This window comes from Cyrtonyx montezumae, unplaced genomic scaffold (assembly GCF_038088225.1).
Source record: "Cyrtonyx montezumae isolate F1298 unplaced genomic scaffold, pur_monq_1.0 scaffold_0, whole genome shotgun sequence".
Taxonomy (NCBI): domain Eukaryota; kingdom Metazoa; phylum Chordata; class Aves; order Galliformes; family Odontophoridae; genus Cyrtonyx; species Cyrtonyx montezumae.
The window spans coordinates 14,031,652-14,045,814 of NW_027071824.1; the positions used below are offsets into that span (position 1 = coordinate 14,031,652).

General features: G+C 36.5%; 1 protein-coding gene across 3 annotated transcripts in view; it reads right to left on the minus strand.

The window, feature by feature from the left end:
* Nucleotides 1-14,163, minus strand: part of BABAM2 (BRISC and BRCA1 A complex member 2) — a 155,302-nt gene that overhangs the window by 135,726 nt on the left and 5,413 nt on the right. For all 3 annotated transcript variants that reach the window (XM_065755098.1, XM_065755115.1, XM_065755106.1), the window contains one exon: nucleotides 2,074-2,150. In XM_065755098.1, the coding sequence (XP_065611170.1) occupies nucleotides 2,074-2,150 (77 nt within the window). The remainder of the gene's footprint in view (nucleotides 1-2,073; nucleotides 2,151-14,163) is intronic.

Consider the following 14,163-nt stretch of genomic DNA (forward strand, 5'->3'; position numbering starts at 1 on the left):
ATATAATAATAGTAGGGCTCAGTACGGTGATGCATGAGGTTACTACAGTACCATAGAAAGCATGAGAGCATTTTCTATAGTAATGTCATCCAGTGAAGCTTCTTTATTGCATCTTGACTGCATTCCTGAAACAAATCTCAAGTAGAATCTACTACACATTGTGATGCACATCAAGATTCAACAGATTGAGTATGCTATTCAAAACTAATGTTTTTCATTTATTTAAGTACAGATAAAAATTCCACTTGCTAGAGTTGCAGCTTCAAATAATGTGGTCATTACTTGGTGTAATAGTCCCCCTTTCTTATTTCTAAAATAACTCCTGTGCAGGGCTTAATATGCTGTTTTTACCTTTAGGAAAAAATTAGTAAATCTCTTAAGCCATGACTGTACTTTTAGAATAGAACAAATACTCATGTTAGACTGACTTAGGAGCTTAGCTCAATGCTCTCATAAACACACACACGAAAATTTCAAGACCAGCTTTTGAGAAATACAGCCTTCTTTGTAAGTGTCAAATGGAAGTTTTAAAGTACCTCTGACAACAAGAAATTTAACTGCATTGACTTCCATTCATAAGGGTATAGGGCTTCCGGCACACTATGCAACAAGAAAAACTACTAGAGAAGGAATTCAACAACATTTTTAATATTTAAAATGTCTTGGAGAGCTATAGTGTGTGTATGAAAACATTCTGAGTGCACGTTACCAAAGCAATAACTGTTTAAATGTTTAGCATTTCTGTTACCCCCTCCAAATAGCATGCTTCCATAGAATTGAAGAGTACTTGAGGTCGATAGACACCTCTGGAGACTGTCTAGTCCAATCTTCTCTGTTCAGAGATAGATCTACTACAGTGGGTTTCTAAGGTCCAGCTGGGTTGTAAGGATTTCCAGGGATGGAGACACATATACTACACAAGCTTTCAGCTCAAGTTCTACTGTTAACTATGCTCACAAGTAGTTTTTCCTAAAATTCAGATAGAAATTCCTGTATTTCCATTTTTTAGATATTGTTAGATTTCAGATACCTTCAGTGCTCACCACTGAGGAAATATGGTTCTCTCTTCCGTATTTCCAATTCACCTCTTCCAGTCAGGTATTTATAAACATTACATAGAATCATATTGATAGTATCTGCCCTGAACCTTCCCTTCTTGAGACTACACAGCTTCAGCCCTTTTGCCCTATCCTTGCACAATGAATACATCAGTCCCTCAGCCATCTTCATAGTCTATTACTGAACCCACTTGAATTTGCACACATCTTTCTGGTACTAGGGAGACTAGAACTGGACACAGTACTGCTGAAGCAGCCTCACCAGTGCCACCCTAAATCTAAAGCTGTCAAGTTTTACATTTTACTTTATTTGAAATTTATTGTCCTCTCTAGTATTCCAGTTGCTAGAGATGAAAAACCACAACTTTATGACTTTTCTTATGCAGATAATCAGCCATTCAAGCATACAGAAAACAATTCAATTTTCTACTTTCTAAAATAAAAATAACATAAAAAAAAAATTAAGCTAATTCTTAGAACCAAAACACAGATGAACTGGAAAGTGGGCAAATGAGACAGCATATGCAGATCCTCCAAGAGTATGCATATATAACAAAACACTAAATTAAATTCAGAAAAACCACCTCTCTGAACTGCTGAAGTGTAGCAGTTACTGTTTAGAGATCTTAGTGAAGTTACTAAAGTTACTAGGTTGGATCTTACTAAAGAATTCTTCTTAAAAGAAAAGGAGGAAAACAACATAAAACACATGGCAAGTGAGACTAAAATAATGAGATTGTCTTAGTCATAATATTTTATTAGAAGAATTGGGGAGGAACTTGTGAACTATGGCTTTTAGGCTTCCTGTTTTCAAATCTGTCAACTCCATTATGAAAGGCTGTAAATTGATCTCAAAAATAACTGATTTGTTTTTAAAGCTTCAACTGTAAGAAAACAAAAACCAGATATTTCAAAAATTCATAAAATTAGTTAGAAACACTTAAAAACACAGTGTGATAGAGAAGATACTGCTGAAAGGAAGGTCAAGATGCAATGACAATAGTTTTGAACTTACATTTGAGTGTTTCTCCAGCATAAGGAATATGCAGCTTAAAGCGATCACAGCTAGGTCCAGGTGTCAAGGATGTGCAGCTAAAAGTAAAGACAAGAGAATAATGTTCTAAGCTGTTACACATGGTAGCAGATGCTAACATCACTCTTCAAATGACTGATGTAGTAATGATTTTGCAAATACTAGAAATATTCATCCATACAATCCGAGGAAAAAGGAAAAGGTAGAAAGAATGTAGAAGGCCCATTCTTTCCATATCAATACAAAAAGTGATCCGATGCTGTAATGAAAAACACTGACAAAATAAAGAAATGAAAGAAATGTTTGTAAACCAGAAAGCACAACAGTTCTAATCCTACTTTACATCATAGTAACTCCTGCAGCAGTGCATGCTTTGGCAATGGCCTACGGGCGAATAGGGTATTGTTCCTTCTCACTAATAGCCCTCAATGTGCTTTAGAGAGTCATTTCCACCTCCACCTGTGCAGTCTTTGCTTTCTTTACCCTTCCAAATTCAGGAAAATACGTGCAGTGGCCTTAGATCATTTTTATCTGGGAAGCTACATTTACAATTCAATCAAATTTGTCCTCACATACACCTTCATCAAAGAGGCAGCCACAGAACTACAGATCAACCAACCTCACTTAAGTTGATGTGAAAATATCAGGAAATCAAAGTACTTGTGCGCACTCAGCATCTAACATGGGTACAATTCACTGCCCACATCGATTTGGCAAAATACATGGTGCTATTTTAGAATCATCATAGAAAGTACATAGCTGCCTTTGCAAATAAAAGTGAAGCAACAGTTGTTCAGTCTTCATTTTTAGAAAGGCTTCTGTAGTGCATTGTGAGTGCACTACACAGAACAACCCATACAACATAATTTAGATACAGCTACTATCACATGTGTGCAGAGCTGACTGGAAGGCAAGTTTCACAAAATCAGTTCACATTTTGCTTCGCAAATGCAGTGAGTGGGATTTCTTATAGTAGAATATTATTTAGTATTTCATTGAAAAACCTCATCAACAGAAAAGAGATGGTTTTTATTTAGTATGCAAATTATGCCAATGTGAAAGGGAACAGCATGCTGAAAAACAGGATCAGAGTTGAAAAATATTGACCTAACTCTCTACACTACTACTTTTTGGAATTACATTTAAGTCAGGCTTATCAAGAACAGCATGCACCACTGCCCTCACTGGGAGCAACATCAGCCTCTGTCTGAGAACATGCAAGATCCAGTGCAATACAAATAAGAAAATATTGCTTTTTCAAAGTTGCATTTCCATTAGTAGGTGAGAACAGTAAAACAAGAGTGCCCACTATTTGAATGACTGCAGATGAATTTAATGGCTATGTATACAAGATTATTATCTACTTTCAAGTCATTCCTAAGGCTCACATCACATGAGGCCTGTTCTAGGAAGCATAGTGTGTGTGTGGGGGGGGGGGAGGGGGGGGGAAACACAAAGGAAAAAACATAATTTGCAAGTTCTAAAATATATCTGCAACACCAGTTAATATTTAATGGAAGTCGCTGCCAAAGTATCACAGGTCACAGTTTCAGGCACATTTTTCAAAATACCATCAAAGTAACATTGTCAGTAGGTTTTCAACAGACACAAAAATTTCTGATCCTATAAATACCCTATAATCCTTTCTTTTAGCACAATGGGCCATTTGGAAATGCTTACGGAAAGTGCAATATTCTTTAACATTAAAATAAAAGCTTGATTTAATGGCAAATGTCCCTAAAAGCAATACTAAGTATTTTTCCTAGATTATTATACTCCAGCAGAGATGTTTTTTTAAATTCTACTGGTCTAGAATTGACAGAAAATGACAGTATTCAACAGTCTTTTTTTTTGTTGTTGTTTCCAAATTACACTCTTTGACTAGGCTGCACAAGAGACTTCAGAAACTAAAACAGGCCAAGCAATCAAGTAAAAATCATAAATATATCCACATGAAAAGAGACAGCAACTTTTTAAAAGAACAAAACTCCTAAGGCAAATCAAAATTTAGGTACAACTAGCAGCCTACGTGCTTTTCTATAGAAAGTCACAAATAATGCTTTGGTTATGGGCACCTTCTTCTACTTGAATTTCCTTAAAACACAGAATCTCGTATAATTACCTGGCCCAGAAGTATGGCATCTATCCTTTCTGAAATGCAAGATTTTATGTTGGTTGATGCTTTTATTTAGCATGATCCACACACTGAAGTGAAGCTGAAGGAGAATGATACATGACAAGGCCTTTTAAAGATTACTTTCCCCACTGTTTCAGGGAACTGACAGATAGAATAATAATATCTGGTATTAAAAACTAATTTCAGAAGGTGATTTCATCTCATGATGAACAGATGTGCTACCTATTCATGGAAAACATCACACTCATTTGCATGCATTCATCTAAATACTTAACGTTTTACAAAGGAAAGCTCTGAAGCACAGCAGTAATTAATGTTCTGATGCTCAGAGCTGCAATATGCGCACCTTCTTCACAGAGAAGACTTTAAAAGCATCTAGAAAGGCAGTTCTAGTTAACATCAAGATTCTATCTTACACCAATACATTTGTAACCAACTACTTACAACCCCTGTTATAACGTTTGTTTGGTTTTTTAAGCTAAAAGAGATTGATCTCTTTCTATCTGGGCCACTTTGATATTTTACAGGTTCAAAGCTACGATGATAAGGAGGATTCTGACAGCCCCAGATTTCAGAAAAGCCCTCCTATCGGCTACTCTTCTACAACCATCATTTAAAATCCTACCTGGGCCCCAGTCCCTAAATCTTCTCCAAAGGTAGGTTCTGTCACAGCCAAATAAAAACTTAACTGTTCACATTTTAAGTCCTTAAAAGTCCAGAGATGAGCAGTTACCCAATCAAAATAGTTTTAATAAAAAAAAGTTAAAACCCACACCTTTTTATCAAAATATTATATTCCACTCTGAAACTCACTTTTAAATGCTTCATAGAAATCTGCTTAGAATCACATAATTCCATGGCAAACACTCAGAAACACCTGCAAAAGTACAACAGCTCTACCAAAGAAACACCATCCTTTTTTTGTTTAATGGTAATGAAGATGTAAGTACCAATACTCATATTAATTGGTATTAAACTTGTATTATATTAATACTCATATTAAATTTCTTGATAAAAAGTTGTGCAAAGTGCTTAACAATTCATGCAGCTTTTATGCTTTTACTACTTAAAAACAAATCATCAACAAATTTCATTGTGCAATAGCAAATAAAAGATTAAAAGTGTAAGCCACTTGGAAGGGGAACTTGATATTGAGACTGCCTAACTAGAATAGCCCGAGATGCAAAATCTTTAACCTCAATGATGCTTAGGTGGCTACAGATACTGTTCTTGAAGATCAGCACTTTCTGGGTAACAAACAGCTCCTGCTGTCCACTGGGCTGTTGATGTAAGAGCTTCACACGGCATTACAGATACAAAGATGATAAACATTGGTAAAAAACACACACCACATAATCAAGAGGTTCTGAGCACTGGCTGTGTTCCCAAATATTTCTGGCTCTAACACATCTACTGCAAGTTTCTAATTGCTCCAGTATACGGCAAAGAAAGACACTTTCAGGGAAAAAGAAGGCCAAGTTCCTCCCATGATACAGGAGATTAAATTAGAAAACGAGTCTGACATCAGTAATGATGAGGCAAATGCACTTCAGTCATGGGTTCAGAGGACAAAGGTTTCACCAGCAAGAGTCAAATTTAGCTCAGAGATAAAGATAGGCAGCCCTTACTCATTGTCCCTAATAAGACTACAATTTCTGGCTGCAGCATCAAAAATCAGTCACCTTCAGCAGGCAGCCAGCAGTGTGTACAGAAACACTAGCATTCTAATACACAAGCCAGCTACGACCAAGAAATTTTCTGAGCTACAGAATCCTGGATAACATGTGAACTGACATGGGTTACAGCAGAAGCAAAGGAATTCTGGAGCACAACTATATGTGCCCCCCCACTATAAAGGTGGAAAGAATTAAGAGTGTTTTTTCATTTTTTTCCAGAGGTAGCAAACTCAAAAGTCCATCTAAAGCTCATAATCTGGCACTTGCAAAGTAATAAACTCAAATCTATGCAGAACAGCCTTTGCAGAAGCCTTTATTCTTTTTTTCTATCTCTGTAGATGGGAATCCGCTCCAGTGTTCCTTGAAGACAATATTTCATCCCATTTAATTAAGAATTAATTGCAGAACTCACAACAGATGGATAAGTCATCTACAGAGACATGAATAATTAGAAGGGATGAGGAGAGTGAAAGACAGGCCAGCAGGTGACAGAGTTGTTGTTTTTTTAAAGGGCTGAAGAAACAGAAAATAGGTGAAAATCAATTTTAGAAAGCTGACACGGACAGAGAAAACCTCAGTCGTACTGCAACTCCCTGTCATGCACAGAACACAAAGCTCTGCAGGTTCCCAGAGTCCTGCAAGAAGAGTACAGAGCAGCTGCTGCTAAAAGCTAACAGATATATCAGGCAAAATTTGAAATGAGAGAGATATTCTAATCCACCAACATTCACCTTCAGTTCCCCATTATTATACAGACACGTATATTACACAATATGACACAAAGGTACTTCTGCTTAGAAGATGAAGTGCACACCTCTGCTTTTGAGAAACACAAAAACTCAGAGAGATTGCTATTTACATATGTACTCCACATAAAATATTAAAATCAACCAAATCTTAATTATTTCAAACAGCTTTCCAGTAGTTAGACCCACTGTTTTCATAAGACTCATTTGTACCCTGTGTGGTTTGTTTAATTTTAGTATAAAATTAAACTGTGCGCAAAGCCTAGTATTGCAATATAAATTATGATGTTGATTCAAAATCTTATTAGTATACACAGCAATGTGCTGTAACTGGAATGGCATTTCAATCTATAGTTATCAACTTGGAACTTCCTTCATCTACTCTAACTGCTGATTTTCACATATATATATTTATATATATATATATAGATTTACAAACAAATGTGCACATATTCATATTTACTTCCGTGAACAGATCATACTAATTGGAACTTTTAGAAAGGAGTACAATACTAGGCAGAACACACTCTAGGAAAACAACATTTTGCTTTCCTACTGTACCCATGGGCAGGAATCATATTTTCTAACAACTAAATTTCAAAGAACTCTTTAAAACTAATTCAGCTGCCAGCAACCTGTTTTCACTAGAAAAGCATCTAATGACTACTGTAATTAATAAAACAGACTATAGCAGCTATATCTTAACAGTAAATGTAGATTTACTTAAAGTGAGTAGGAGTTTGCCAAAACAGATGTTGCAGGCAGGGAAAGCTTTGAGCCTGCTCCTAGAACTTCAACCCTTTCACATCTGCTACAACCTTTAGGCAGATGCCCTGCAATCTCCCAAAGTAAAGCTGTCTCTGCTGGAAGCAGACATTCAATCCATCCTTTACAGGGAAGCCATGGAGAAGGAAAGAAGATAAACAAATGCACCTATGTACACTTGGAAATCATCTCGGAGAATGGCAGCATTAAATGAAGGCTTGCAGAAAACCCACATGACTGTGACTCTTTGAGGACCACAAATTCTCTGCTCATTTTGCATAGGAAAGCTGCTTTTAGAAGGGCTTTCTTCTAGTCACAGTGAAAGCAGGAAAGAGCCACCCCGAAAATAATAATGATAATAACAATATGAAGACAGAGTTGCTAACCAGCATTATGTGTAATACACGTGCAAGTAGGCTCTTAAAAGAAAAGCTCCAAGGAGCAGACTATCTCAGAAGTCTGCATTCATAAAATACCTACAGTTTAGGGTTGGAGCTCATTATTGTTAGAAGCCAATTATAATACAAATTGAGAAAAATAATTAAAAAGCAACAAAGGAAAGTTGCCAACAAAACACACTCTAGAAACATGCTTTAGAAACATCATTTATAGTCAAACTGATTACTTCTGTAAGCAAGATCTTTTATACCCTGGTAACTGCCTGTAATTCCCCTTAAAAATGACACACACAAGAATTAAATAGAAACAGAAAATAGAAAACTTAATGAAGGAGGCATTGAAAAGCTAAGAGCATTGAGTAAATTGCAACAGGGTAACACTTGCAACGCATACTACAGTGACCTATACTTCAGTAATAAATCAGTGAATCCACAATGATTATAAAGTACCCTTCTGTCACAAGTTCAGGAAAGGAAAAGGCACTAGTTTATTGTACTTGATTGTACTGTAAGGCCAGCTGAACCCTAATTTCTTGGAATTCACAAGCAAAGTTCTAGAGAAGAGTGTGAAAGGGTTGAAGATGCACCCTTTCGATTTACTTCATCTCCCTTTCCTCTTGTCAAATACTAACTCTTCGTTGGTACTTCCACAATTGCCATTTGATTATGTTACTATCTAACCACTTAGAACCTAAAAAAGCTCCACTGTTCACAAACGTAAATTCAGTTTCTGAAGAAAGAAAAAAATACATGTTTAAAAAAATCATACCAGGTACATTTTTACTTTTAGATTACTCACAGTAAATGACTCTGCCAAGTACGAAATTATCGTCTACCACCTGGAGTTTCAGATACCTTGAGTGTTCACAGAAAGCATATTCATTCAGCAAGTCTCAAAAGGTAAGCTATTATAAACCTAAGTTATTTCACATGACAGAACAGCTTAGTTATTCGAAACTAATGAATTTGCATTAGGACTAAGATTATTGTCCACATCTATGTACTTCCCCCCCTTTCACCACCAAACTAAACATTAACAGGAGGGTTCTGTGATCCTATATCCTTTCTTTTCCCATTTTCTTCTAATGATTTCATCTAATTGTATGTCACTATAGCTTTCTGATCACAGATCTCTAATGATTTGATTTGCTGATCTTACAAACTCTGAGAAGAAAGAAATTTATGTTAATGCAGCAATTAATAATTCAGTTCTTTGGATATGAAAGATCATTCCTTTTCCAAGTTCATAACTCCATGACTTTCAGCTGCACATACATTTAGCAGGGCAACTTCAAATTGCATATAGGGAAGCGACTACCGATTGGTACAGCCATATTTTTCATTTAAAAATATTATTACATGGATTCCTAGGAACACACTTTTTTTTTCTTTTAAGAAAACATGGTTGTTTTAGAAGTTTATGTATTTTAGGTTGGTTTTTTTTTTTACATCCTTCCATAATGAAATTCTGCAATATCCTTAACTAATTCAATTCCATTGGGATTCTTTTATTTACAATAACAAATGCAACAAAAAATAAGAAAAATTTGCATTGGTGTGATTATTCTATTTCCAGTTGAACCTGAGATACTGTACCAGTACTGCCAATTCAGTGCTGGACAGCTACTTGAACTGTCAGAGAAGTGCATTTCTTCATTAGCTGGGAAAAAAAGCACCAGTACTGACACTTCAGAGATCCCAAGGCACTTATAAGGCTGCACACAAAAGTGCAGCAATAGGGAGATGTCAACCAAAGTGCAGTAAGAGAGACTCCTATAACAATGAAACCTCTCTTAGAAAAATTTTATGGCTCACATCATGATCAATGCATTATAAGAAAAGGTCTACACGGTATTTGATTTCTCAGATAGAAAGAGAATGTTTAATTAGAAAATAGCGTATAGATTCTGCTTTCAAAAATTAGTAGCTTGCTTTATGTATTTTTACTGACCCACAGAAATAGTTTACAGATGGATTCCCAGGAATTTATGTTTGCTATAATGGGAATGTGGCAGAACCAAATTTTAAACACTGTTGCTCATTGGTCCACTGGGAGACTGATGATCTTCTATGCTATTAAAGCTTCTCATCTCACCAGAAAGTGATGGCAGGAAGTAGAGTAAAAGCAAAGTCATAACCTTCAGCTTTATTAGAAAAGTTCATCCTTTTTTTCTGTCACTTTTGTGTCTATGCCTATAAGACTCAGGCACATGCAAAGTGTAACTCGATATGCAAGGCTGGAAGGAATTACTAATAAGCAGCTATCCAAGAATATATCCCTCACTCAGCAGAAGAAAAAAAAATTAAAAGCCACTTAATTTGTCCAGCATTTATAGCAGTGGAGGTCTTGAACAGAGATTTGCAGTACATTAACATAAACCTGACTTTCAAGAAGTGTTCAGTGAGCTACCAAGGTACAGACAGCAATTTATTTAAACATATGTTTTGGGAAAGGTACATCCTCTCAAATGTATCTGGCCTATATTTAGTACTATAACTTGGTCAAGCTCTCTTGAAACAAATTAGAAAAGAAATAGTTGACACTTGTACCAAAGAGTTTCTTCTCATTGTTACTAAAGCATAAAACTGGCAGAAATGACATTCAGTTTTCACATGGTGACATGACAAATTCACTCACTGCCCCAGCCTAATACCAACAAACACATACTACGCAATATCTAAACTGAACAACCCTTAGAAAAAATACAGTCTTTTAAAGGAATCAAAGTTAGCACAATTAGCTAACACTACCCTTACAATCATGTCTATACTTGTAACACTCAAAATTGCTAAGTGCTTTCTTTCCCCTGAACAACTTCAAGCACTTCCTTTAAAACTGGTGTTTAAAATGCTAACATGTTTGGAGATTGTTTGCAAAACCATTAGGAAATGTATGCACTATACTGAAAATTAAACTAAGACATTTTTCTTTTGTTCTTACGACATTCAGAAACAAATGCAGAAGAAAGCAACCATGGAAACAGTCAATCTTTCTGAACAAGCACAGAAAGATTCACAAATTAGATTTCACAAAGATTCCCTTGCCTTTGTACCTTCAGAGCTTCAGCCTGTTCAATTTCACTTGAAAGTGACAACAAACTACTTGTAATAAAATTCCTTGCAGTGAAACAAGAATGAAAAGGCAAAAAATTCTACTCCATGGAAAAGGCAATACTTTATGACTTAACCAATGTAAAGGATGCAAAGACCAAATCTTTCCCGTAAGCACAAAATAGTTTGGATTGGAAAGGATTGGAAAGGATTGGAAAGGATCTTAATTATCATTCCAACTCCCTGTCTCGGACTGTCACCTTCCTCTAGACCAGGTTAACAAAAGCCCCACAAAACCTGGCCTTGAATGCCCCCAGAGGTGGAGTACCCACACAGCTTCTCTGGGCAGCACTTCATCACCCTCTGAGTGAAAAACTTCCACCTGACACCTAACCTAAAACTCCCCTTTTAGTTTAAAGTCACACCCCCTTGTCCAATCACTACTGAATCATGTAAAAAGTCGGTCCTCCTCCTGCTTATAAGCTCCCTCAAGTACTGGAAGGCTGCAATGAGGACTCCCTGGAGCTTCCTCTTCTCCAAACTAAACAAGCCCAACTCCCTCAACCTTCGTCCACAAGAGAGGTGCCTTCTGATCACCCTTCTGATCATCCTTGTGGTCCTCCTCTGGACCTGCTCCATGCCTTTCTTGTGCTGGGGGCCCCAGGCCTGGATGCAGTAGTAGGTGGGGCCCCACAAGGGCAGAGCAGAGGAGGTAACCACCCACCTTGCCCTGCTGGCCACCTCTCTTCTGAGGCAGCTCAGGATATAGTCGGCTTCCAAGGCTGCAAGCGCACGATGCTGGCACTTGTTAAGCTTTTCATCCACCAGTGCTACCAAGTCCTACAGGGCTGTTCTCAATCCATTTGTTGCCCAGGCAGTATTTGTGCTTGCTATTGCTCCAACCCAGGTGAAGGAATTTGTTGAACCACGTTGCTCCCTTGGAGCCATAGATCAAGCCCGTCAAACCACCAAATCCTTTTAAGTACAGGTTTCTATTCACAACAAAGTTTCTACTAAGAAAACCAACATGGTTTCATAGTAACTGCATTCAAGGGTCATGTGAAAAAAACAACCTATAGAAATAAATTGGAATGATTAATATTTTTTTCTTCTTTTATTGGAAGTGGAATCTTTCAGTTTAGATTAATCAAAGGCAAAATATAAAGTGAAAACTTAAAATAACTGCCACAGTACTGTATCAGTATTTCAGTTAAAATAACATTTCATAAAATACTCACATAAAGTGCATATTTACTTTGAAAATGGAAATGCCCCAAAGAAACGGAAATACCAAAGTGTATTTCAGTCTACTTGATAACACAAAAATTAAATCATCATTGTTCACTAGGAAAGTTACAAATGTCTTATTATAGTTTGATAGCGAACCTGCAAGCTGAAATCTGCTCCAAGTACATCCTTTTGATCGCTCCTCATATTGTTTCAGACAGATGCAAGGAACCAACTACCAACAAGGTTTACTACAAGCCAGCTATGTAAAAGTTGCACAACTAATTTCATCACAAATATAGAATAATTAAGTATAACCAAACAAGCATGAATGTTACAACTTTGTTATGAGTGTATATCTACAAAATAGACTCTTAGAATCTGAAATTTTCAATTATTATACTCATTTTAAATTTTCCACTGCTGAAACAAATTAATTAAAAAATAAATTCTGTTGAGTAAGAAAAGGCTTGCAGTGAATCTGAGACTCTCTCATGAACACCAATAAACAGTTGTATGGAAAAATGTTCTCAAAGGCAACGACCAACACATGTCTCACACCATCCTAACAAGCCATAGGAAAAGCAGTTACCTCTTAAATAACTGGATCCTACAGACACAGTAATTACACAACCCTTGTATAGGAAAATGTCTTCTGTTTCTAAATTACTTAATAATCGCTTTTCCCTATTCAACATATTTCCCATGGCTAATGTATGTATGTATAAACACAAAGAAAAATGTCTTAGCCATAATTTAGGTTGGTTATGAGGAGATTTTAATATCTAATTAAGATGGGTCATTATTTCAAAGAGACACCATTGTAGATTAACTGAATGATGCAGAATATGGCATTGACTCAATTGGCAGTATTATTTTCTTTGAGTCTAGAACAAGGTAATATCCTATGCAAGAGTTAAATGCTTTGATCCATTCTGTCATCTCCAGGAATATCTTTTATTGATGAAACAGAAACGCCTGCCAGGGTTTCCTTATCATCAGAATCAATGCTGCTAAAGGTGCTGTATTTCAGATGCAATCTAACAATAAGCTTTTATTTTTGTTAACTGGGGAGCTCCTTTAACAGGATGATAATATTCCGTAGACTTCATAAAATTCTACTGTGAGTAACTGCACCATCTAAGCTCTCATTACTGTTTGAACTGAAAAGTTTATTTCTGCCCTACCAAGTCATTCTGCTAAGCACTGTTAAACAGTTCTCACAGCTCTTCACTCACTCTGCATCAGCAGCGGCTGTATAATTCCTATGAATAGATCTTGATCCTGAAGGCCCTACTCATAGATGTAAATATATGTGTCGGATGAGACTCGTACCTTCTATTAAGTTTGTAAAACACACAGACATGGAACTGTAACATGTTATTATAAAACATTTACATATTCAAAGACTGCAAAACAATAGGATTTCCTTACTGTGATCTATCTCCCTCCCACACTCGCAAGTAAAGCAGATTAACATATCATACTTCATACTTTTAAACTAACATCAGCTCTTTAATACAGGTTATAACAAAATTAGGCAGTCTTTGCAGTAAGTTAGAGCAAGCGCAAAATGAGCTCTTTACTAAAAATATCTGGCATGTGGATTGATTTCTCAAACAACTGAAGACTTACATAATGCTTGACATATACCAACCAAAACCAAATGACAAAACAGGCTATAAACCTGGTACTTGATCTTGCACTAAAGTGCAATTCCTTCCACTTCCAAGCTGAGAACTAAGAAACCAAAGCTCTGCATAGGCAAGGTGTTGGAGATGCTACCCCGACTAACACATTTCTATTATTCCTTGTGAACCACAGCTACAGTTTCCAAAACCTAAGAATTGAGAATAGACGCATCTTGTGTCTGTATATTTTGTTACATAATATAAAGCACTGGTTGCTTTAGGGACCAGAGTACTGTATTCTATCAGAGTAACAGTGTGGCATGTGACAACAAAGCAACCACGCAGTTTCTTGCCTTGATCCTCTCATCTGTGTCAAGACATTCAGAAGCTTCCAGAAGTCTTTGTTTTCTAAGTTAATATCTACTGAAAATATTACCTTTA